Here is a 25,826-nt window from a genome sequence, read left to right as displayed (position 1 = left end):
GGAGTTTTGGTCAATTAGAGAAGTAGCAATAACTATTCTTTGGACACTTGCTGCCACGTGGTTGTACAGTTTCCTGGTGAGATTGGCTATCAAAAATTTGAAGAAATCGATGAAAAGCTCTTAAACAGAAATTATGTGCATCAGTTTCAAACATAAATCCTCACATGGAAAAGTTATGTCCAGAAAAGCAGGATCAAGTCTCTTCTTAAAATTTTTAAAACGAATTTTAGCACTTACTCTCAAATCTTTGTATTTTGTATTTATCATCGTCATATAACATAAAGAAAATGTGACAGATTTTCACCGAGCTCTACCTGGATGACTCTAAATTTGCTCCTGCTTCAGTGTGTCACTGGATTCTCCACATGTGTTATAATGCAGAACAGGCTCGGAAGCGCCAAAACAAAGGGGAGGAGAGACATGCCCAAGAAGAGCACCAGCAGGAAAGCCAAAGGCATTGAATTCCCATGTAAAGACGTGCTATGAATGACAACGCAGTCTTGTCATCTGTGGGCCCTAGCACTTGAACTTTCTGCTGCTCTACCATCCTCTACTCCTGCCCCATCAATAGCTTGAATCACCAAAATCACCAGTCCAACCTTATAATCCACACATTCTCAAAGAAAAATTTACCAGTTGAAAGCAATGCAACGCAGGTTGATGAAAATGTTATATCAAACTTCAATATATTAATATATATATAGAGAAAAATTCTGATCTACTTTCTGAATGCAATTGCAAGAGAAATATGTTTTACAATAATAAATGGACAACGGAGATATTATGGCATCACTAAAATTATGATTGTAGAGAATGACTGAAAAACATTTATAAAATTAGGTAAAAAGGTAATACAAAATAGTACATAAGTTCAGATTATAAAAAACAAATGCATACTTTGAAAAGGTCATCAACTTAAATAATGGTAGAGTGGCAGAATTAGGAAATTTTTTATTACTTAAAGTTTTTTCTTTAACGTTGTTATATTGCCTTCAGCTAGACTGATAACAATATTTTTCAACAAGTTAAATTAATTGTTGATACGTCTGCAAGCCTGTACTGTTGTCTTCTTTTGGCTACCGTAAATTAACTGACATTTGCTCCTATAAATGTATCAAAACCTCCCTTTCAAACCAGGGTGTTAAAGTGCTTTCTTACCTTTTTAAATACCGCAATGCTAAACAGAAAGGCGCTTTTAAAAAACTTTATAATCTACACATTGTACTTTAAACTCCACTGAAGAATATTATTCCATATGACCACTCAAACACATAGCTGCTTGGATCTAAGCACTTTAAAGTAATAACTATAAAAATATCTTATTGATTATTTGAGAGTGAAGATAGAATTGTCAACAAAATTAATCATATGTTTAAAAAGAGAAAACAAAAGCAGAGCAAAAATTTCAAAAATAATACTTTAAAATTAAGTCTGCCTGCTGGATTGTAAACTATCTATTGGCTCTTACTGTATTAGCACAGATGAATATGCCAGAATGGTCCTCTGAATAGCTGAAATTAACTGAGCACTTACTATGTGCCAGGCACCTAGTAAAGTACATTTTAAGATATTTCATTCAAACTGAACGAGAGTATTTTTGGAGGTAGTTATTATTATGCCCATAATCCAGGTGGTTAAATAATCTGCTAGTAAGCAGCAGAGTAGATGAGAACTTAGGTATTTCTAACTGAGCTTGACCCTCCTGGACAGAGAATGGATAATGGCCAGGCATCTACCAGAGTACAGTTAAATCATGACCTGAGATACATGGCCAGCAATGCAGCAATGTCAGGCTGCATTGCAGGTCTCCTATGCAACTCTTATACTTGCGTATGAAAGCACCTGGTCTGCACCGGATTTTAACACAGCCATCAATCAATAGAGGCCCAATACTTCCACTGAAGAGTCTCATAATTATACTTTCAGGTGAGAAACAAATCCACGAGTGGACTTAAGCATGCAGATCAACTCCTGCATGGAGAGTAACCATCCGTAACTCCAAGAATTTCCAGTGTCCACATCTCATGGGAGATACCGAGGTAGGGAGGAAAATGAACTGAAACGAACGTCTGTCTTTTTGAAACTTGGTTTGAATCTCACCTCTGCCACCTGGTGGTGGGGAGACTACAAGCAAATTGCCTGATCTCCTGAGATCTCATTTTCCTCCTTTAAAATAAAGGAATACTGCAAAGATTAAATGAGAGCATGCTACAAGGCCTGCACTGAGAAAGTGCTCGGTCAGGGCTGATTTCATTTACTTTCTTGTAAAATCTTAAAATCCATGTTTTATTGCAGCACTTTAGCTATGCATAAGTCCATATTTTTGTCGTGACTATAAACTTGCAATTACATAATGAAGAAGAAAAATTACCTGAAGCATTGTTGAAAAATGTCTTATTGCTTCATCATAGAGGCCACTGCCAATCAATACATATGCAATAGCTATGAAAAAATACAGAAACATTAAAGGAACGAATAAAGGATCTCAGACTGGAATTGGTAACTAAATTCTTTACCAAATCTTAAAGGGCAGCTCCAAGGACTAGAAGCAGTTAAAGAGAACCTAGAAGTTAATAAGATGTAATTGAATTCTCCTACCACTCAGCACTTGCTAATCAGTCTTCTAGTTTCCATCTAGATTTAAATTATTAAAGCCATCTATAAAACATCTGCCTACAAGAAGTAATTATCTTTTTCTAAGCCCATCACTCACTTTCCAATACCAAATAATCTTTACGATGTTTCTTATCTATATACAAAAGAGCTAGTAATAAGCCTGAATAATATCCATATAACATGGCAATGTGACTTTACTGTGAAAGTTAGAAGAAATACCCAAATAGCATCACATATCTCGATTCCTGCAGGTGCTGAATTTACTGCCAATTACCTAGTAAGAACAAAAACAGAGGCTCCAATTAATATATATTAATATAATGCTTAACTGTAGATATAATTCACACCACTGCAAAAGACCACTAGTCTTTTCCCTAGCTCTTTTATTCAAAATATAGTCAAGACACTACTCAAAATATACTCTAAAGATCACAAATAGTTTTTAATCAAATTGTTTATGTAAGTGGTATTTTGAAATTGGAGCCATGAATATCTCTTAAAACATGGCATAATTTTGACTAAACTTTTTCACCTGTCAAAAAACCCAATAAATTTTAATATTCTAGATTACATTTCTATCTATAATATTTGTCCTAACTCCCTAAAGCCCCAAATATCCCTGAAAAATTGTATTCCTAACTCAATATAATACTATTTTGATCATATTTCTTTGCAAAAAAAGCTTTATGCAACCCTCTAACTCAAGGACATAATTATGTGTTCAAAAAGATGGGTAACTAAAACTTTTAGTTTTAGTTTAAATTCAGAGTTTAAATTCCTTGACAGTAAAAAGTCGTCAAAACATTAAATGCAGAAAGAGATTTAGAGTATCTTAATAACTAACCTGAGAAAAGTAAAGTTCAGAAACATCGAGTATCATAATAATACAAGAGCTTTTGGGGGCATTCTTCAACATGAAAAGAGGACTGTTTTCATCCTAATTTCTTTGAAAAGATAATTAAATTCAAACTCCTATTCAGAATAATGGGAATGGATACTATTCAGGTAGCTGTAGCAGACAGTGAGATAACCAGAGACCTCTTTGGTGGCAATCAGCAGCATCAGTAGTACAAACAACAACAACAACAATAATAGTTACATGTACAGTACTCTTAATACGTGCCAGGCACAATCCTAATTATATACATGTATTATAACCCATTTACTCCTTAATTGCAGTGAGGTAGGCACAACTGTCATCTCCATTTGCAGACAAGGAAATGAAGCATTTAAACTGTCCAAAGACAGCATGCAGTGAGACAAAGGAAACAGGCTGCCTGGCTCCAGGACCCACCCTCCTCACCAACACGCTACCCTGAGAAAAATCTGGGCTGCGCTGAAACTACTGTGCACGGGGCCGGACTGCAAAATGATTTGAAGTCCTTGATGATTGGATGAACAGGGACTGAAACATAAACTTGTTTATTTTTGAGTGTAGGAGGATACTTTAGAAAGCCAAGATCTGGGCTCAGATTCTGGCCCCGCCACTCGCTGGCTGTGTCACCACGGGGACCTCAGTCGCTCTCATGCCTCTCTGGGTCTTGCTTAACAAGCCTGTAGAAAATTTTCTTAGATTCCTTTCAGATCTAAATTTTCAGAATTTCCTATCTATCTTCCCATAATCAGGAAATATCTGTTGAATGAACAAATGAATAAGTGACCCATAAAAACAAATACGGCTTTAGCAAATAAATGTTATACTTAGGAACATGTTGAAAATTGTTGTCCTTGGCCAGCCTACTGAACTCCACTCAAATAAAATCAAATGCAGCTCTCAAATCTTTCCATCTAAAAGTAAATATTTTTTTGAGAAAAACCCAAAAGTATGCATTAAAAAGTAAGCTAAATCTTGGACAAATATAAATAACTATTTGTACTAGGATCTAAATTTGGTTGTGGGAGTTCAAAGACATAAAGAAAAAACTAGGATAGCTGGAATCTCCCAGAAATTGTTAATAACCAGCAATTCCACATCTCCCCACAACATGTATGTTGACAGAGGTCATTTTTCCAAGAAAAAAAATACTGAGGTTCAAAAGCTCCTAAGCCAGCTCAGGGCGTATCCTATCCCAGGGTGCACCAGGATTATTCTTAGAGCACAGGACAGGCCTTGCACACGTTAGGCTCTTAATTCATTATTTAATAAATGAATATAAAAGGCTGAACAGAATCCAAGGACTACAACAGAGACCAAATCTGATGCCTTAAAGGATAATTAATTCTCAAAGCCCACTCAAAGAATATAAACAGAAAGTGATTAATACTTTCAAATAGTCAACTCTCAATTATCTGCACTAACAAAGGAAGAAGCCAATACGAGAAGTGCTCAGTCCTAATATAAAATGCATATGGCAGAAGAAATGGTTATGTGTAAATTAGACAGAAAAAGATTTCTGCAGGTGCTTTGGGCCACCAGGCAACATGCGGGAGCAGGCACTTATGTGAAATCTGTCCAGCTGCAGTGTTCAGTCCTCTATTCAATTTTGTTTCCACTCTTTCAAGTGTGAGCTGAGGAGGCACTGATGGAGACACACCCAGAGCATATCACACACTGGCAAAACAAGACTGTTTTAAGACATGCCTTGAACAAGTGAAACTGCATGACCCATTTGCAGATTAGAATGAACTCAACTTTCTACACCCACATGCTTAGACCCAACAATAACTGATTGGCCCCATGAGTAAAATTAACTCAAACCAGCTATTTTATTACACAGAAGACTTAAGTAGGTGTGATTCTCTCCTGCTTTCACTTCTCTATTGTTCATATTTGATGACAGCACACAAATAACCTTCTAATGAATGCTAGTAGCTCATAAGAACTCGTTACCATAATTATTAATCTCCACAGAAACACAGATGTGGAACAGTCCTTACGGATTCCATCCAGACCTTTTATTTTATGACTTATAGTACTGAGAACCTCACAAGGGTTGAATGCCCTACCCAAGATCAAACCTCTCGTGCTGGCAGAGCCAGGCTCTGTGCTCTTTCTGTCTCACCATCCTGCCTACCTGCTCTGAATCTGATCATAAATTCTAGGCAAATATCCCAGGAATAGCCCCCGAGTCAAGTCTCACCTAACTCTTCATTTGTGCTGTCATTATCAGTAGCAAATGGGAATCTCTTTTGTTCAGCAATAGACTTGGCCTGGCTCTGAAATAAAAGCAAACATACATTTTAGCTTATCGCAGATGAGGAGAAACTTACCATGAAACCTGTATTTAAAAAAATTAAAGCTACATTTGATTTATATGAAAGCAAGAAAATATTCACATTAAGTCATATCAATCATGTACTTCAGGGACACAATTTGTGCTGTAACTGATTTGCTTCCTCGCCTTATCACTAGTGGTTTTCGGTTTCCAGGAACACCTATCTTTTTCATGGGGATTAATCTTCCGGCTGTTTCAAAGCTCCCTCCACAGACTACTCAATGACATCTATCATGTTACAAACATCACATTCTAGTGTTTGGTCTCCAAAGTGGCTTGATAACAGAATATTTTTTTAAACAAATTTATTGATTTCTGACTGCATTGAGTCTTTGTTGCTGCACGCAGGCTTTCTCTAGTTGCGGCAAGCAGGGCCTACTCTTCGTTGCAGTGCGTGGGCTTCTCGTTGCGGAGGCTTCTCTTGTTGTGGAGCATGTGCTCTAGGGGCGCGGGCTTCAGCAGTTGTGGCTCGCAGGCTCAGTAGTTGTGGCTCACAGGCTCTAGAGTGCAGGCTCAGTAGTTGTGGTGCATGGGCTTAGCTGCTCTGTGTGGGATCCTCCTGGACCAGGGCTCGAACTCATGCCCCTGCACTGGCAGGTGGATTCTTAACCACTGCACCACCAGGGAAGTCCCCCAGAATATTGCTTTTTAAACTTTAAAAATATTTTAGAAGTAAGAGCTACAGGTTGTTGGGACTTCCCTGGGGGGTCCAGTGGTTAAGACTTCGCCTTCCAATGCAGGGGGCCTGGGTTCGATCCCTGGTTGGGGAGCTAAGATCCCACATGCCTCGGGGCCAATAAACCAAAACAAAACATAAAACAGAAGCAATATTGTAAAAAATTCAATAAAGACTTTAGAAATGGTCCACATCAAAAAAAATCTTAAAAAAAAAAAAAAAGCTATAGGTGGTACAGGGATGACACCATAATAGGACCAGCAAAACCTGACCAAGAAACAAGACATGCTATTAAATAATGCATGGCAGGCGATGAACATAACCATCCTACTTGATGCACACGCAGACACACATATTCACACTTGGCAGAAAAGCTAAAGCAAAAGTGGAAGCTAGGGAAAAACAAAGTAAGTAAGTTAGCTTAGTAATTGGAATGATTTTATAGGCAGCAATGGCCCAACACACAACATGACTGCTCTATTATGTTTTGGAGACAAACCATGTCTGATTATGCAAACAGCTGTCACTTTGCCAGAAGATTTGACTGTCAACGCTGTTGTGATATGCTTAGCCTACAGGGTACACATTAAAATGATAACATCATACCAGACTCACCTAAGATATGATTAAAACTTGTACACACACATAGACAGGAAAAGCTAAGATAATACAAGACTAAAGATGTCGCTTTTGGCAAAACTTTATGATCAGAACCCAGTGACTTCTCAATTATTTGAATTCCTCTTTATGTTAATCCATTGTACAGATGCCTACAGGCATGTATGAGAGCCAGATAATTCTACACAGGTGACCTTCTTAGCACAGGCTCCAGACGCACAGGCTCAGCGGCCATGGCTCACGGGCCCAGCTGCTCCACGGCATGTGGGATCTTCCCAGACCGGGGCACAAACCCATGTCCCCCGCATCGGCAGGCGGATTCTCAACCACTGCGCCACCAGGGAAGCCCCAGGTAACTCTTCTGACTGATGGATATGCTCTTTAGCTAATGATTGGTACTCATTAGCCATGGTCTCTTGGGCTTCACTGACTCAACAGAGTAACAGGTATTTCCACCTATATTCCCTGCACTCTTAAAGTCAAGATTGATGTTCAGATACAGAGTGGTTTTTGGTTTGCCTATAAAACAAGTCAAGAATAAGCTACCTCTACTTAGAACACAAGTTAAAAGATACAGGTCAGGGCTTCCCTGGTGGCGCAGTGGTTGAGCATCCGCCTGCCGATGCAGGGGACGCGGGTTCGTGCCCCGGTCCGGGAGGATCCCACGTGCCGCAGAGCGGCTGGGCCCGTGAGTCATGGCTGCTGAGCCTGTGCGTCCGGAGCCTGCGCTCCTCAACGGGAGAGGCCACAGCAGTGAGAGGCCCGCGTACCGCAAAAAAAAAAAAAAAAAAAAAGAATCTTCCCCATGTCTAATACTGCATCTATAGATACCTTCTGTGGACAGAGTGGAGCAGCTATGATCAAGGAAGTTTAAACACACAACCCCACATTGCTAGTAGACTAACTCCAATCCACCTTTCAGGTCCCTGCTCATGTTTCAATTCCTGAAAGCTGTCTTGCCTGATACCCCTAACTTAAGGGAGATTATGTTGACCCTTTGTTTTTCCTTCGTATGATTTGCACAATTATACTTCTATGCTTACTTGTATAATTATTTGATCAGTAGCTATAGAGCCCTAAGTGCTGGGACCAAGCCTATCTGCCTCACCACTCTCTGGCTAAGTACTTACTTAGCTCAACGCTAGACAAAAATAGGTGCAAAATAAATATCTGGAAAATGAATGAATAAATGAAGAGTTTAACACCCATAGTTCCAACCTAGGGAAAACAAAAGGCCTAGACTGATAAGCTTTCTCCCATAGGTTACTAGCTAGTGCCATCTTAAACTAGAAAGGCAAATAGTAGATAATATTTGAATTACTATCAGCAAGAAGGTCCCTAATAACTCTAAGAACCTAATCACTTCTCCAAGGTGGGGATTATCCAGTTTCTATTTAAATGTTTTCAGTGATGGCCAACTCACTACCTCACAAGTTAGCGCATTCTGGTTTGGGACAAGTCTAACTCAAAAGTTTTTCCACATACCACGTTGAGGGCTATGCAATGAGTTAAGTAAAATCAGTTGATCTTTCTCTACTTTGAAGTTTCTACCCATACTGAGTAGTTGTTACGTGAAAAGGCAGAGCTTTGTCTGGAAAAGAAAGGAGTATCCTAAAGGGAAATGTTAAACAAAAGAAGCCAACAATATCTCTGTGGATGCTGAAGGAAAAGGCCTGGCGAAAAATTGTTAACCTTGGGCACTGAAAGAATAACAGCCTCACAGAATTAAGTGTGAACAAAAATACCCTGGCACCTTGAGGCAGCCGGGCCAGAGGGGGACACACGCTAGCACGACGGGTAGATACACGTTACATGGCATGCTGCCAGGTGCGCATCCCTGGAAGGGAGAGGTCTCTTGGACAGCTTAGTTGGTACTGATAAAAAAAACAAAGATATAAAAGCTACACAGGCAAAGGCTAGAAAAATAAGATCACACGCTACCTTCAAATCCATAAGGCTCATAGAAATAAGGTTCAGCCATGATCTCCTTTATTCCTTGGAACTTAAAAGTAAAGAGTCCTAGGTCCAGAATGACCAACCATCCAACTCATAAGACATAATAATTCAACGTGACTAAACACCAGATGACCTCTCTTTATCTTATGCAACTGGACTCAACTCCTAGTTGATAAACAGACGCAATCTCCACCTTTTGGAACTAGTATCACCATGTTTCAGGTCACAAAAACAGAAGGCATAGAAGATGCATACCAGAATCTTTTCAGTGTTGAGGGAAAGCAAAGAGTCACAAGGTGGTGATCCTTTGGGTTCGCAGTCGGAGTCATGGAAGTTCAAAAAGGATGACTCTGAAAAGCAAACAGTCCTTGTTATTCTCCTCACCTTAGATTTATGGCTCTTAGGTGCTTCACTATGAATTGCAATGTGAAGAATCCACAAAATCAAAACAAGGACAAGTGTAAAAAACACTAAAAGGGGCATCCTGTCTTCCACCTCTACAACTGGGCAACATTTTATAGTTTCCAAGTATCTCACACACGCATCAGTGATTGTCCTCACAACAGTGAACACAGCTGTTAAGATCCTTTCATGGGATATCTCCTATGTGGCAGCATTTCCCAGAGGTTTAAAAAAAAAAATCATAAAGAGGGGAACAAAGTCAGGCCAGGAAGACCTGATGTTAAGAGGTATGTGCTAAGGATCTAGTATCCAGAATATCTAAAAACTCCTCAAATTCAACAAGAAAAAGACAACCCCATTTTAGAAACGGGCAAAGGACTTGAACCAGCAACTCTCCGAAGATATACAGCCACTGAGTACATGAAAAGAGGCTCTACATCATTATTAACGAAAGAATACAAATCAAACCACAAGGAGGTACCAGTTCACACCCACTAGGATGGCTATAATTTTTTTTTTAATGGGAAATCACAGGTGCTGGCAAGGAGGCAGAGAAATTGAACCCTTGTGCAATGCTGATGGGGATGTAAAACTGTGTGGCCACTGTAGAGTTGGCTGGTTCCTCAAAAAGTTAAAGATAGAATTATCACCTGGTACCGCTATTCCACTCCTAGGTACGTACCCCAAAGAACTGAATACAGGGGCTCAAACAAGCACACATATGCACATGTTCATAGCAGCACTATTTACAATAACCAAAAGGTGGAAACAGCCTAAATGTCCAACAGAAAATGGATAAACAAATTGTGGTATATACACATAGTGGAATATTATTCAGCCTTAAAAATGAATGAAGTGGGGACTTCCCTGGTGATCCAGTGGTTGAGAATCTTCCTTCCAATGCAGGGGACGCGGGTTTGAGTGCTGGTTGGGGAACTAAGATCCCACATGCCGCAGGGCAACGAAGCCATACGCTGCCAACTACTGAGCCCGTGTGGCACAACTAGAGAGCCTGTGCTGCAACTACAGAGCCCACACACTCTGGAGCCTGCGTGCCACAACTCGAGAGAGAAAACCCACATTGCCACAATGAAAGATCCCAAGTGCCGCAACTAAGACCCAACGCAGCCAAAAATAAATAAATATTTTTTAAATGAATGAAGTACTGATACATATTACAACACGGGAGAACCTCCAAAACAAAAAGTAAGTGAAAGAAACTAGACACAAAAGGTCACATATTGTATGATTCCATTTATATGAAATGTCCAGAATAGGCAAATCCGTAGCCACAGTATGCACCTTGGCGGTTGAAGGAGGGAATGGAGAGAAACTGCCTGATAGGCAAGGGAGTTCACTTTGGAGTGATGGAAATGTTTTGAGGTAATTGCACTACCTGGTCAATGTACTAAATGCCACTGAACTGTTCACTTGAACGTGGTTGATTTTACATGATGAGAATTTTGCCTCAACTTATTTTGTAATATATGCTCTAATGCAGCAGTCATTAAAGAGCACAAAATTATGTTCAAGGAACCACATGAACCAATGTAGCTGAATTCTCACGTGTGTATCCTAACGACAGGAAGGACATGATGGATCCAAGAGCCCTGGTGGGGAGCAGTGACTGAAGCCAGAATGTTAAGTCTCACAAGGCACAGCAGGCTTTAAAGGATGGATGGGTTCAGACTGGCGGGCAGAAGGGGAATGGATACTCCAGGCAGAATGAGTGGTGTACAGAAACACAAAGGCAAGCAAATGCAAAGGGGCAGTGAGCAGACCACCCTAGCTAGAGGAGGGAGTTGGTGCTGGAAAATAAAAAATATGAGTTTGGAAGGTGAGTGGTCAGACTAGGAAGTCATGGACTCAGAGAAAGGCTTTAGCCTGACAAGAATGAAGAACCAGTAATGCTTGTTGATAGGCAGTTGGATATACGTTAATCAATAACCTGTCTCCCCTACCTTTTAAAAAAGGTACCTTTTGAGAACTCACCACATGCAAAGCACTACATAGACATGGCTGTATTCTCTTCTAACAATCTCTCTACTTTATGGAATTCTTTTTAGTTTCAATAAATAAACATCTACAAAAATTTTTTTATTGTAATTGAAGTATAGTTGATTTATAATATTAGTTTCAGGTGTACTGATTTTTTTTTAATTAAAATTTTTTTTTTTATTTTTGGCTTCATTGGGTCTTCGTTGCCACGCGTGGGCTTTCTCTAGTTGCTGTGAGCCGGGGCTGCTCTTCGTTGCGGTGCGCGGGCTTCTCACTGCGGTGGCTTCTCTCGTTGTGGAGCACGGGCCCTAGGCGTGCGGGCTTCAGTAGTTGTGGCACGCGGGCTCAGTAGTTGTGGCTCGTGGGCTCTAGAGTGCAGGCTCAATAGTTGTGGCGCATGGGTTTAGTTGCTTGCGGCATGTGGGATCTTCCCGGAACAGGGCTCGAACCCGTGTCCCCTGCATTGGCAGGTGATGCTTAACCACTGCGCAACCAGGGAAGTCCAAACATTTATTTAATTTTAAATGGCTGCATGGTATTCCATTGCGCGGAATTTAACCATACACCTATCATTGGATAATTAGGATGTCCTTTCTTTTTTCCTTAATACAGACACTTTCAATGAGTATCCTTGACCTATATTTTTTGCAAATTTACACAACTGGGCAATTAAACTACAGAATAACATACGTAATTGCTGAGGCAAAGGGTGTAAACAATTTTAAGACTTTCCATATATATTGCTCCATTCCCATCCCAATACTTAATAACTTCATTCCCGTTCGCAGTGTATAACACCACTATTTCCCTCTGTTCAGACTACTGCCATTCTTTTTATCTTTTCCAATCTGAAAATAGTACTAGTAAGATTAAACTTTTGGTTTATTGGCCATTTGTATCTCTTTTGTAAATTGCTTATATCCTTTGCTAATTTTTAAGTCATCTCATCTATTCTGGCCTACGATTTAGAGAAGAATTTCTAACTATCTACTTTCTAACCTCAGGACCACTTATGAAATTATCAGTTTGAATGCCACCTTTAGAACACATTATAGTCACTGGGATCTGTTTCTAGACTCCTTTTTTTAAAGGAATCTTTGAGATGATTTACATCTACCTTCTGCAATAGCTCTGACAGATGACTCTTCAATCTCTACATGGACATTTATTTCTAAAAAATTATAGTAGTTATTCACTATCATTGTAGAAAATACAGAAAAATCACAAAATGTAAATAAAAGTCACTTAGAATACCACCATGAGCTGAGAACCACCATGAAAATTTTGGTGTGTATGATTAAGAGTGATAATTCTGAACTCAGGTGGCTGGGTTTGAATTCCTGTTCTCTGCCACTGCTTACTAGCTCTTGGCCACTGACTTAGCCTCGTCCATCTTCAGTTTCTTCATTTGTAAAACAGGGTCAGTAATAAATTATCTACATCACAGGGGTGGTTGTGAGATTTAAATAAGGAAATATAAGTAAAGCATGTGGTATAGTTTCTGACACAAAGAAGGAGCTCAAAAAATGTTTGCTACTATTGTTATCATGAGGTTGTGAGAAATGAATGAGCTACATTGTTTTGTAAGCTGCCCTTTTAACTTAATAATATAACGTAAACACTTAACCATATGATTACCTTTTCTTCTACATTATTTAAATTTAAACTTGGTGAGATTATATATCATTTTAATTTAATACTTTAGACATAAAATTTCAATTCTCTACAATAAACATGCATTTTGTTTTGTTTTGTAGACTTTCAAATCCCTTATAATGATGTTTATTCTGACTTCAGTATCATTGTTTCAATTACTATAGCCTTACAATGAGTGCATACATGTTAATGTAAAAGCAAAGCCTCATCACCTTTTTTTTAAAAAAAAGTTCTTGGCTATTTGGATAAACATTCTTCCTTCAGATAAACTTCAGTCATTTTGTTACGGTTCCAAAACAAAAAGCCCTGTATGATTTTTATTATAATTGCATTAAAATTGTAGATTAATGAGGGGAGAAACACTTGACTTCTTTACAAAATTTAATCTTTTATTAACCTATGTGGAATTTTATAATTTTTATACAGGATGTACACATTCAAGTCTGTTGTGATCTTAAAAAAAAAAATCGCTTGATAACCACAGATTCATCGGTGCTTGAATCTATTATTTGTTGAGCATCTACTATGTTCCAGTCACGGCCTTAGCCTTAATGGTCATCAAAACCATAAATGACCCCAGTCCTTGTATATAGAATTCAGTGGGGAAGCTGACAGTAATCAGAGCCACATAAAAAAATGTCAGAATGCAACAGTTTAAGAGTTATGACCTAGAGCATAATCAGAAGAGGTGTGTGTGCTCAGGAAAAGCTTCCAGAGGACTGAGTAACGTCAGCTAATACCGATATAGTCACCATGTATAGGTACCCTTCCAATCCCCATTTTAAAGAAGAGGAAAACGAGGCAGACAGCCTAAGCAATTTGCAAAAGGCCACCCTCCAGCAAAGAAATGGAGGTGTTGGTTGGCTGTCTGACATGAAAGAGTGAAGGAAGATCTAAGCGAAGTTAAGGACTTAACAGGTGAAGGTCCATGGGAGGCTGGCAGGACTGGGAGAGTGGTCCAGGCAGAAATACAGCATACTGTCAACCTTTTGCCTTCTTAGCTGACTAGAGCTGAATATTTTATCTGTCCACATTATTGAACTTTTAACAGCTCTATTAATGTCTTCATTTAACACAGTGGATAACTGTGCCATCTACACGTAATTATATCAAGGTCTTTTTAATATTCATACTCACTTAGCATCTTATTGTACTGGACAAAACCTCCCCGAAGTGCTCAATAATACTAGTGATAAAAGGCACTCCTGCTTAGTCCTGACGTTAACATGTCATTTGATGACCCAGAATTTCCTCAACTTTTGACAGTAATACTTTTAAATTTAACATTTACACACATCCAGTGGGAAGCTGCTCTATGTGCCTATTTTGAGATTGATATATTTTACCATATAAAGGAAGGGTGGATATCGATGTATTTTACCATATAAAGAAAGAATTCTCCTATTCTTTGCTCTACCAAAAATTTTAAACCAGGAAAGCTGTCTGAAATTTACCAAGTGATTTTGGATATTTCTTTATGATAATCATGATTTCTCTCCTTTGATCTATCAAGGTGATTAATTCAATTCCTTAAAAAGTTGAACCATCTTTTGTACTTCTAGAATAAACTAATTGATCAAGGCAGATTATTCTTTTGTTTGCTGGCTTCAGTTTACTAATATTTTACTTTGGATTTTTATAATGATGTTAATAGCTTTCTTTTCTCCCCCCGAACTTTATCAGATTCTGGCATCAGTGTTTTTTGCTGGTTTGGTAAGGTCTGTGATACAAAACTAGTTTGTTCTAGTTGTAACTAGAGTTGTCTGGAACAGGAGGTTAAATTTGTTCTTTAATCTAAAAATATTTAACTCACTATGGATTCAATTATTTTCAAATAATAACCCAACCAGTTGTATTTAAATGCTACAGATTTCCATGAAATTAGGAAAAGTCTGTTTTCTTCCTTGTTCGGGTCATACAAGTAATTTCATTGTGATTACTGCAGAAATAGTCTCAAAACACATTACAGAATCTCATCGGTTTCTTCTACATCATCTTCCTGGATATTTCTCTACTGCTTCTTATTTTTAATCTATTAGCAGAGATTTCTGCACCGTTATTCTTTTTTAAAGAAGCAGTTCTTGGGTCTATTGATCCGTTGTCGCTCTGTTTCTAATTCATTTATTCTGGCTTTGTTCTTCTTAGTCCTGCAATTTCCTTTATTTCCTCTTCTAGTTTCCCAAGTTTAGTATCCAGTTCATTTATTCCCTTTCTTCTTTAGTATTAAGATGCCATGGAAAGTTTCAGCAGGAAGAAAGATCAAAGACAGTGGGGAGAGAAGGAGATACGAAGGAAAAAGGACAGGGCTTTGAGAAATTTGGGCACAGGAAGAGGAAAGAGGCACTGTTTCCCGTTTGTGCAGCTAGAAAGAGGTAGTGCCTGTAACTGAAGTGGGGAGTCTAAGAGGAAGAGTGCTTTTAGAGGGAAGTAAAGCGCTAACTCTGGGTTTAAGCAATTGCTCATGAGATGCTAAACCAGGAAGCTGTCTTGCATGTAGTTAGGAAATTCCAGAGAAAGAGCTACAGATATAAATTTGATAATCATTAACTGATGGTACATGATTAAGCAGGAAATGTAGGTAGGATCTCTAAGAAAGCTTAGGAAGCTTAAGTTTAATGAGAAGAAAAGAGCTGACCCTGGTGGGAAAAAGATATTTAAGAGGCGGAGGGAGAATCAACTTGATAATTTACCTTTTCTTTGAACTGTTCTACATCTTTGTCATAAAGCTATACAGAGAGTTATAATGATTCCTAAAGGTAAATACAGTTGACCCTTGAACAACATGGGGGTTAGGGGTGCCAGTCCTCCATGCAGTTGAAAACATGCGTATAACTTGCAGTTAGCCCTCCGAATCTGCAGTCGCACAACTGAAGATTCACCAACCACAGATGGTGTAGCACTGTAGTATCTCCTACTGAAAAAAATCCACGCATAAGTGAACCCGCACAGTTCAAACCCGTGCTGTTTAAGGGTCAGCTGTATTTGTTCCTTCTCATTTTTCTTGATTACCCTTGCTAGATGATTGTCCGAAGTTTACCCGTTATTTTCAAACAACCAGCTCTTCTATTTAAAGCCCCTCTTTCCCTGACTTCAAATGTAATTAATTAGCTCTGCAGCAAAGTAACAGAGGGGTTCAGAGCGCAGGCTGTGGTGCCGGACTGACTCAGATTAGATGCCTAACTGGCTGTCTGACTTTGGGAAAGTCCTTTAATTTCATCCCATCTGTAAAACAGATGGGATGTAAAACTACCACCACATACCCTCTTAGGGCAACTGTGAGGAATGGACATAACGCCCGCAGCTCACAGAATGACTGTTAAATGTTAGTACATACATCTAGCCTAAAATTGCTGGGTTTTTCTTGTAAATTTCTTCTTCCTGCTTTCCTGAAGTTTATTTTGGCCTTCACAGTGCTTTACAGCTTTCAAAATACTTTCACAGACATTATTTCTTTTGGTCCTCCATTCTCTGAGGCTGGTGGAACATACCTTGGGCTCACTGTACACGTGGGGAATGATGTTCAATGTCAATGGACACGTTTAAGGTCACAAAAATGAAGAAACAATGAAGCGAAGATTCGCCACAGATGCGCTCTAGGACACCCCATCGATAGGGGCACACGGCACATTTGTCACTGCTCATTCTGCCAAAGCGGGGTCCTGGTAATAGTCTACTACAGCAGTGCCATCCAACTTCTTTCTTCCCCCCCTCAACCTTACACACAGCTGACTTTAAGAAGAGCATCTTTGGTGGGGAGACAGGAGCTGACTGTAGGACATTGAGACAGTGTATATAAACATCTTCTTTGAGGAATTCTGCTGTAAAGGGGAACAGAGAGATGAGGCAGTGGCTGCAAGGACTCGGTGGTCCTGTCTTTGCTGCCTGTTTTTTCAAGATGGGTGCTGCAGCGGGCAGAAGCCACGAGTCCTCCAAGGAGACAGGACCGCAGGCAAAGGCTATCAGTACAGCTGCGTGCGGGCTGACAGCTAGAATGGTGGGAAAGCGTGGAAGTTCTCAATCAGATAAGAGGAGAGCATTGCCTCCTGCTGAGGAGAGGAGGTGTTACTGGAAGGAGCATGCGTTTGTCACACATTCCTGTCCTGCAAGGGAAAACTGACTGAAAGCTTGCGCTTCCCCGAAGGGAAATGTTTCATAAGGAATTCCACAGCTGCTTCTGTACTCATCACTTGACCACCTGGCTCTAGGTATAACAGACGGTGGGCCAGGTTCACCTGAACACAAGGATGACTGGGCCTTTCCCATGGAGGAGCCAGAACTTGGAAGTCAGGTGCCAGATATTTATCGACAATTCTGGTCCCAGGTGTAGGGTAACCCGGGAAGAGCAGACCGCATTAACGTGGCTGGAGGAGCTCCTTGAAGGTCAAACAGGTGCTACACGGCATCAACTTGTAGGACCTTTGCTTTTTTTTTTTTTTTTTTTGGTTAATAACTGGACTTTAATGAGTAATTCTGGTAAAAGCGTTTTTGCACAGATATGCAGGTAACAAAAAATGAACAAAAAGATTCCTTCTCTCCTTAAGTACATCTTAGAACAGCCGTGACTAAGTTTAACGTGATATATATTTCAGAGCTTAAAACCCAAGAAACTTTGCTTTTATCAGTTTCTGCATTTGTAAGACAACCACTGTCGAGGGTGAAGCTAGGTCCCCCTGAAACTGAGCTGCCCTGTCACGTTTATGATTAACCTTTCTACCCAAAACTTTATTCTCTTTCTTATCCTGCTCCCTGTTCCCCTAAAGACTGAGGAGTATCAAAGAAAAGGTGGGGCGGGGGAGAGCGTCGACCCCTGCGGGGTCCTCCCGGGTACCAGAGCCCCTCCATGTCACCTGTTTCTTGTTTGTGGAAAAAGGCTTTAGTCTCCTGGGTCTTCCCAGAGTTCCAAAGAGCAGACTCAAGCAGTTACCAATTAGGGAAGTGAGGGAATGCAGAGACTAAGGAAAAGCAGTCAAGCAAGAACCGTAATCGTAGCTTAAATAGTTCGGAGATAAAAGTCCTACTTCCTCCTAAAGGACGATAACCATCTGATGCATATCTTGGAATTGTTCTGCAGAAACGAAGACCCCCACCCAATCACAAGCCTGTAGATCCCAGACTGGTTGGAACCAGAAGCTTGATGATTAAGATCCCCAAAACATCACCTTATTTCCTCACCACCAACCAATCAGAAGGAAGTCCACAGGCTACAACTCTCACCCCAAATGTTGCCTTTAAAACCCATCCCTGAAAGCCATCGGGGAGTTTGGACTTTCTGAGCATAAGCTGCCAGCCCTCCTGGCTTGGTGCCCTGCAAATAATCATTGAACTTTCCTTCACCACAGCCCGGCGTCAGCAGACTGGCTTTGCGGTGCTGTGGGCGTGCCGACTCAAGTTCGGTTCAGTAACAAGGACGTTGCAGATTACCTTGCTGGATGGCCCCAGGTGGTACTTTTCCTTTAGAATGTAATAACAGGGAAAGCAATAAACGGGAAAACTCTCCTCTGAAGAATTTATATGCTTCTTTTGTTCTAATAAAATACTATTCATCAGGACCTGAGATGTGTAAGTGGTCATAAAACAACTTGAAAAGAGAGGCTGCCCACTGAGAATTAGATTATAAAGTCAACATATAACTAGTCCTCTAGAACAAGGATCTGCAAAAGCCATCTTAAAAGAGACAGAACGGCTTTTTAGCAAAACATGAATGTAATTGGACTGAAGCTGTATTAACTCACATAAAAGTAAAGTACTTGTAAAGAATGTATCAAACCGAAAGAAAAGGAGTTGGTCAGCTGCACAGAACGGAAAAAGCAGCATGGAAACAAGTTACAGGGTGCCGATCCAGGAACAGATCAGGATTGCAGGTGCTGCCGCCAGCATACTGGGCAGCGGGCCCTACCCACACAGGCGGCTCGCTTAGCCTGGGGTTATAAGCTGCGCTGCCAGGGTGGCACACACTCTGAGGAGCTGAAGACTTTCGCATAAGCCCACACGTACTGTCAACCATCATCAGCTCTACTGGGTAAGCCGGAGCCAATCTAGGCAGTCATGTGAAACCATTAGAGACAAGGAAACACAGTGTCACGTAGAACACTCCAAACACAGGCAGGAAAAAGTCACAAGAGAAGTCAACTGGTCTTTCGTGCAGAAGTCGTGCCAGGTGGAGGACAGATGACCTGATATAGGACCCCCGGGTACCTGTGTGAAGAACGCCAGCGCCTGAGCAGAGTCCATGCACTGTGCCCATTCCTGAGGCAGAAATGAAGCCACAGCAAATATTTCCCAATGAACCAAGGGTGACGTAGAATAAGACTTTATTAGCATGCTTAAAAACAGATAGCAGTCATTGATTTGGGGTTCTTTCTGGTTACACGTGTTACTCAGTTTGTGAAAATTTATGGAGCTTTACACTTGTGATGCACACATTTTTCTGCATATGTCATATTTCAATAAAGAGTAAAAATTTTTAAAAGACAGCAGAAGGAAAATGTTGGAAAGCATTAACCCGAAGTGCAAAGTATTAAAATTCTGTTATTTTAATAAACTTTGTACTTATTCTATCTGCAAGATAACAAGCCCAAACAAAAAGATAAGATGACCTCTTTAAAACACTACACTGTGAAAAGGGGATGCTTTACAAGTTGGTCAGTCAGGCAAGTATCTATTGAGCGCCAAGAAGCCAAGCTGTCTCTACAGGCTGTAAAAGAGACTCCTTGAAAAGTTCTTCTATAGAAAGTACTCTGCCACTTCCTGTAGTCACGCTCCACGTAGGTAGGTTTAAAAACCCAGGCCACATATCGTTTGCCCTCATCCAGAGGGGAAAAGAATTAACCTCTGTCACCCAAAGCTGAACACATCTACCAGTGCACAGAAACTTGTAAAAGGTAAATGTAATCCTTAACGACAACATACCTACAGGACGGAGCTAACGAGAGGCAAATACCATGGGCTATCAGCTTCATGGGGCTCTCACGACAAAGAGCCACCCCTAAACCAGAAGACTTCCTGAAAAATGCTGTTCACCCTCCCAGTGATCAGTCGTCTGGGCTGGTTGAGGTAGCAATACACGAATCTCTCCATCACCCTGTGCCTCCGTCTCTGTGCTCAAAATAAGCTAGCTCCTTTACACTGTCAGATTTCATGTGTGTGCCTTGAAGAGAACAGAAGAGATCTGCCACAAAACTGTGTCTGATAACTAACGCAGAAAATCAGGGCCAAACAAATACACTAACAGTAAGGGTTACCACGGCTGCCGTAACTGAGCATAAAAAACTTGGCTCGTAACTTCCCCGCAGCCAGAGCAAAAGAGGAAACAGCTCTCAATTATAGAAGTTTCCCTCTATTGATTCCTTACCGCCTCTAAGACACAGCAGTAATTTAAGGCTGTGAGCAATAAGACCGATTTCATGTATTTAGATAACCAATTCCTCAGTTAAGAGACAGACCATAAATACTGACAATCTCTTTAAGTCTGACTGACTTTGTCAAAAACACAGAGCTAGGCTCACAGCTACTTCCTTGTTTTTCTGGCAATTAAAGCTCCCAAATCGGACAGACACTAATGTTCTGTTCTCCACAAAGAACAGTGGGAAAATGAAATAAACTCAAATCTGGGATTGTTAATTTCAACAAACTAAAGAAAAGTACTTCAGGTTGCAAATTAATCATTGAACTTGACTGAGGCATGAAGCATGGATAGTGCTAATGTCACCAGTTTAGATGAAAACGACCACAAAGACATCAAGTACAAAACTACCTCACCTAGGAGCAGACAAAAAACTCTCAAGAAGGCAGTTAAAAAAAAAAAAAAAAAAAGAGAAACACATAAATTCACTGTTCTTATTAATACATTTTCAAATAAGGAAAACAAAAGTATTTTTGAAACAAGTACTAGAAATGCATATGTTTGAACTAAAATACAGGTGGACCATCTATAAAGACATATCTAATACAGACGAATGCTGCATTGGAATAAGATGCAGCTTAACTTTGGTAGGAAGAGCAGAGGAGAAAACCTGAATTCTTGAATCAGTGGACAAGTTACAACTTAACTAGACCTTACTTTACCAGATCTGTGACATCAGGGGGTCAAGTTAAGATATGGCTAAGCTCTCTCTCTAAGTCTCACTCCATCCGGGTCTCTGCTCGTGTCACGTGAGCAAAGGCTTTCCCAGGCCACGTCTCAAAGAGGCATCCCCACACCACTCTATCCCTAAAGGCACTTATCACCAGGCCTATTGCACACTGCTCCTTCCGCCACCAGAATACAGGCTCCGCTGAGGAACTCAGACGACCGTGCTGTAACCCCAGGGTCTACAACACTGAGTAGAATCTAGGAGGCACACAAACAGGTTTTCAGTTCAAGAACAGATCCAGCGACTTCCCTCGTGGTCCAGTAGTAAAGAATCCGCCTTGTAATGCAAGGGATGCGGGTTCGATCCCTGATCAGGGAACTAAGATCCCACATGCTGTGGGGTAACTAAGCCCGCGTGCCACAACTGCTGAGCCCACGTGCCTCAACTAGAGAGCCTGCGTGTCGCAAACTACAGGGCCCACACGCCCTGGAGCCTGCGTGCCACAACTAGAGATGAGAAAACCCACACACCGCAACTAGAGAGAAGCCCACGCACCAGAATGAAGAGCCCACACAACGCAATGAAAGATCCCGCATGCCTCAACAAAGATCCCACGTGTTGCAACTAAGACCCGATTCACTCGAAGTAAATAAAATTTTAAAATAAATAATAAATAAATCGTAAAAAAAAAAAGAACAGATCCAGTCCCCTCTACAGCTCAAGTATGAGGTTCAATGGAGCATCCTTGCACATAATGTAAACATAAATTCTAGGACAAGTTACCTAAGACTATAACTTGCAACAAACAAAGCTTAAGGGCATAGGACTTTATCAATTATATTAGTAAGAAATTATACTAACACGCAAATATTACTGACGGGAAGTTCACAAACGGTCGGGAGGCCAGGTTCAAATCCTGGCTGGACTCTCTACTGTGTGACCATTCTTAACTTCTCTTTGCCTCAGTTTCCCCTTACATAAAATGGAGACAAAAACAGTACCTACTTCAGTGCCAAGTACTGTGTGAAATATGGATGCAGTGTTGACAAGGATAAAACCGAGGGAAAGAATCAGGGGAAAACTTCTGTTCCTTATTTCTTCCCACAGTTCCAAACTACAAACAGGGCAAAGATAACAAGGAAGGGAGGAAACATTACTTTTATTTGAAAAATATGTACATTACAGTGTTCATGTTTTTAAAAGAGCGAGGTAATTTTCACCACGGGAAAACAGAATATCGGAAGTCTGTGGTTACACATGCTTTTCAAATAAAAAGCGGAATGTGAAAACATGCTAGAGGAGAAAAAGCTGAAGGGGGGCTGGGGAACAGGAAAGCCAGGCTGAGGTCCGAGGCACTGAGATCACCCATGCTTGTCGTCTGGGCAGCCGGGCCCCCTGAGGCTGCTCCCTGGGGCCTGGATTCCGGCCTCTGCCATTTTGCTGTCCAGACAGCTCCCACAAGCCGTTCTCTTCGGCCCTACAATCACTGGAGGTTCTGCCTTAAGAGAATACACATGCAGCTCATCTGAAGGTGTGCAGATTCAGACCCAAGCAGGCATCAACTCAGTCATCTATACCCAAAGGCATGGGGAAGGCTTCTGAAAAGTGGCTGTGCAGCCGTGGCTGCCCTCTGAATAGGGGCTGGCTTGGTTTGGATAGGCTTGGGCTGGGTGAGCCAGCAGGGACAGTGACGTGATTAGCAGTTGGTGAGGGCAGGGCTTGGTTCTGAATAACTGATTAGTTCTGGATCCTGGCACTTGCTTAGACCCTAATGCTGATCATATGGGGGCTCTGGATGCAGAGCATGAACCCCCTCAGTCTACAATCTGGCTCGCTGTAAATCCTGAATTGCTGTTCTTCCTGGAACAGAGAGGGACTGAGGCAGGTTTCACTTGCTTCTACCTGGCTGTCTAGGACAAGGAAGGAGAAATAAGAGACACGTGGGTGAGTTTGTACCACAAAAGAGACGGCTTTTGTCACACACTGCAGCCAGCAAAGCTAAAGGGAACACCTGGAGACCCAAGGAGCATAAGCAGTTGACCCTGGGAATCATTTCCTGAGGTGACAGCAGGAGCAGCAAAGCCACTGCAGCACCTGTCGGCAGCTACTGGGACACTCACGTCAGCCCAGGGAAGTCTGTCCGGAAGACGTGTCACCAATTTTCAACAGCACGTTTTTAATTCTAAACTAAGAAAATAAGTACTACACAGAGGGGATAAAGAGAAATTGAAACATTTAAATAAATTACGCTTAAAGCCTCATAATACAGTGTTCATCCTCTGAAGCAGAGAACATTAGATAATGGCCTCCATATGTCAGGGAATGGAGGATGAACAGGATTCTTCCAAATGCCCTGGTTCTGAAAACCTACATTTATCATTATTTGGGTGAAAAGCAGAATACAAGTCAGAGGTGGCTCAAACGAGGACTCTTAACCATTGGCGTAAGCCTGATGCTACAAAGTGAAATGAGCCACCTATATCAATAATATCAACTGATTTCCTAAGTTGTATCTTTCATTGCCTAGAATCTGGGTCTCCTTTAGCCAGTGAGCATCACATGAATATAGGAGGGAAAGGAAAGGAAGATTCATGCACTCCTACTATATGCTTGTAAATATTACAGATGCTTTTTCCCTAACTATAATCACTGAGTGTTTCAGACGAATGTTGTCTGGAGCCTGACCACCTGGGCTCCTCCCCTTCCAGCTGTGGGCCCACGGGAAAGTGATGATTTCACTGTGCCTCAGTTTTCTCCTCTGAGAAAAGGAGCTACCATCCAATGATGTACTTACCAGTGCTCTGACAGGCTGAGAGCACTGCCTAACCAACCTAAAGCTGCCACAACAGTACAGGGCACACAGCCAGCACTGCGAACGTGTACGATCGCGAGTCCCCATTTCCCACACAGCATCCTTGTGAAGAAAAGAAAACCCTGTAATTAGGGAACAGTGTCTTCAATTTACAGAGGAGGCAATTTTGCAAAGACAGGCAATTAACCTGCTCAGGGTCACAGAAAGTGACAGAGGTAAAAGCCATTCTCCTTCCACTGTGCAGTGCTGGCCATGGCATTCAGGCTGTTACCAGCCACGGCTTACTATATCAAAATACAGAAGTCACAGAGCCCTCGGTGAGCGAGACGTCCTCAAGGAAGTCAGATTGTGCGGAAAGGAAATCAGACTGTGCTAATCTCGACATTTCATCTCAACAATGCTAGACTGCTGTCAGGCCATAAAAGCAAGCAGTCAGCTCCTAGTGAGTTAGGTAGACCCGGACGTTTCAGATGCAAGCCTTAAGGGAACTCACACGGAGGGCAAGGAAAGGGAAAGGACAAGGGAGGGGATTAAAGAGTAAAAAGACTCACTACAGACCTTCAAAACGAAAAATGTGCATATATCTACCTTGCCCCTGAGGAATCCGCCCAGGACCTTAAACTGAGGCCAATAGCGCCCAATCTTAATGAATGAACTGGCCTAGTGTTCCAACACACACTCAGCTCTGCCATACACAGGCCCGCAGGGCCCTTTTGACTCTCTGGGAGACACCTGGCAGATCACAGGTCAATCTTAAAACACCTGGGAGCAAGATGTCAATGAACAGATTAAATGGGGTTACTCTTTTGTTCCCTCCTTTCTTCCCAGGGATCAAATTTGTACAGGCTATGTTTGATACAATACGTCAATCGGGAGGTCAGGAAACCTGATTTCCAGGCCTAAGATGGGCCAGACACCCCCGCTCCGGGCGCGGGTCCGGTCCTCTTTGTCCGTCGGTCCCTCCCTCGCTCCCACAGCACCCGCGGGGGCCAGAGCAGGGACTGGGGCTGCCCTGGGCCACCTGCCGTCTCCTCCTCCACCCTCTCAAAAGTTGCCAGGGCTGCAGAGAGGCCGCCCTGGCCTCGGGATCATGCTGTCAGCTCTTTTTACTATTCACCGCCCTCCCCACGGCGGCCTCGGGAGGAGGGCGCGCAGCGGCGTGGGTGTGAGCGGCGGGAAGCGGCCCCGGCGTGACACTTCGCGGAGCCGGCTCCCGCAAGGGCACACGTCGCGGCCGGTGCCGGCGAGGCCCGGGCGGCCCACACATCGGCCCCGGGGCCCGCAGCCCCCGGACCCGCCGCGCCGGCGCTCCGCGGCAACCCGGACGCCCGCCCGCCGCCGCCGCCGCCGCCGCCCACTCACCGCCGCACTCAGCAGAATACTGGTCCCCCCAGTCCCCGGACTGCGGGCTGCAGCCGCCGCCCGCCGGGGCCTCCTGTTGCTGCCGGTGCTGCAGCTCCTGCTTCAGCAGGGACAGCGGCGAGTAGTGCTCGGTGGCTAGGGCGCCCGGTCGCGGCCCGTTGGACAGAACCCCCAGCAGCAGCAGCAAAACCAAGACTCGCCGGGCGGCGCCCGCGGCGGCCACAGCGCCGCCCCAGCAGCCGGCAGGTGCCATCTTCCCTCAGGGCGCATGTGCGGCGGCCCTCGCCGCGCGCTGCGGCCTCCCAGCCTGAACCTGCGGCTGGCGGGTGGGCCGTGGCGAGGGGGCGGGAGAAGAGGAGTGGCAACGCCTCCTGGGAGTTGTAGTCCCAGCTCAGCCAGCCTGCGAGCCCCTTTTCGGTGCTGGGACTGCGAGTCCCGGTAAG

At 42.3% G+C, this 25,826-nt stretch overlaps 1 protein-coding gene across 8 annotated transcripts in view; it reads right to left on the bottom strand.

Moving 5' to 3' along the window:
* TTC13 (tetratricopeptide repeat domain 13) overlaps window positions 1-25,729 on the bottom strand; it is a 70,076-nt gene extending 44,347 nt beyond the window's left edge. For 4 of the 8 annotated variants that reach the window (XM_059053299.2, XM_059053300.2, XM_059053301.2 and 1 more), the window contains exons 1-4: window positions 25,384-25,691; window positions 9,337-9,431; window positions 5,697-5,772; window positions 2,372-2,442 (exon numbers count right to left, since the gene is read on the bottom strand). In XM_059053299.2, the coding sequence (XP_058909282.1) occupies window positions 2,372-2,442; window positions 5,697-5,772; window positions 9,337-9,431; window positions 25,384-25,636 (495 nt within the window). In that variant the 5' untranslated portion in view covers window positions 25,637-25,691. Of the gene's footprint in view, window positions 1-2,371; window positions 2,443-5,696; window positions 5,773-9,336; window positions 9,432-25,383 lie in introns of all 8 variants that reach the window. The other 4 variants (XM_059053298.2, XM_067025733.1, XM_059053302.2 and 1 more) reach the window with 3 other exon arrangements.
* Between the last annotated feature and the right edge of the window lie 97 nt (window positions 25,730-25,826).

This window comes from Kogia breviceps, chromosome 2, assembly GCF_026419965.1.
Source record: "Kogia breviceps isolate mKogBre1 chromosome 2, mKogBre1 haplotype 1, whole genome shotgun sequence".
NCBI lineage: Eukaryota > Metazoa > Chordata > Mammalia > Artiodactyla > Physeteridae > Kogia > Kogia breviceps.
This window is presented reverse-complemented; position numbering and strand designations above follow the sequence as displayed.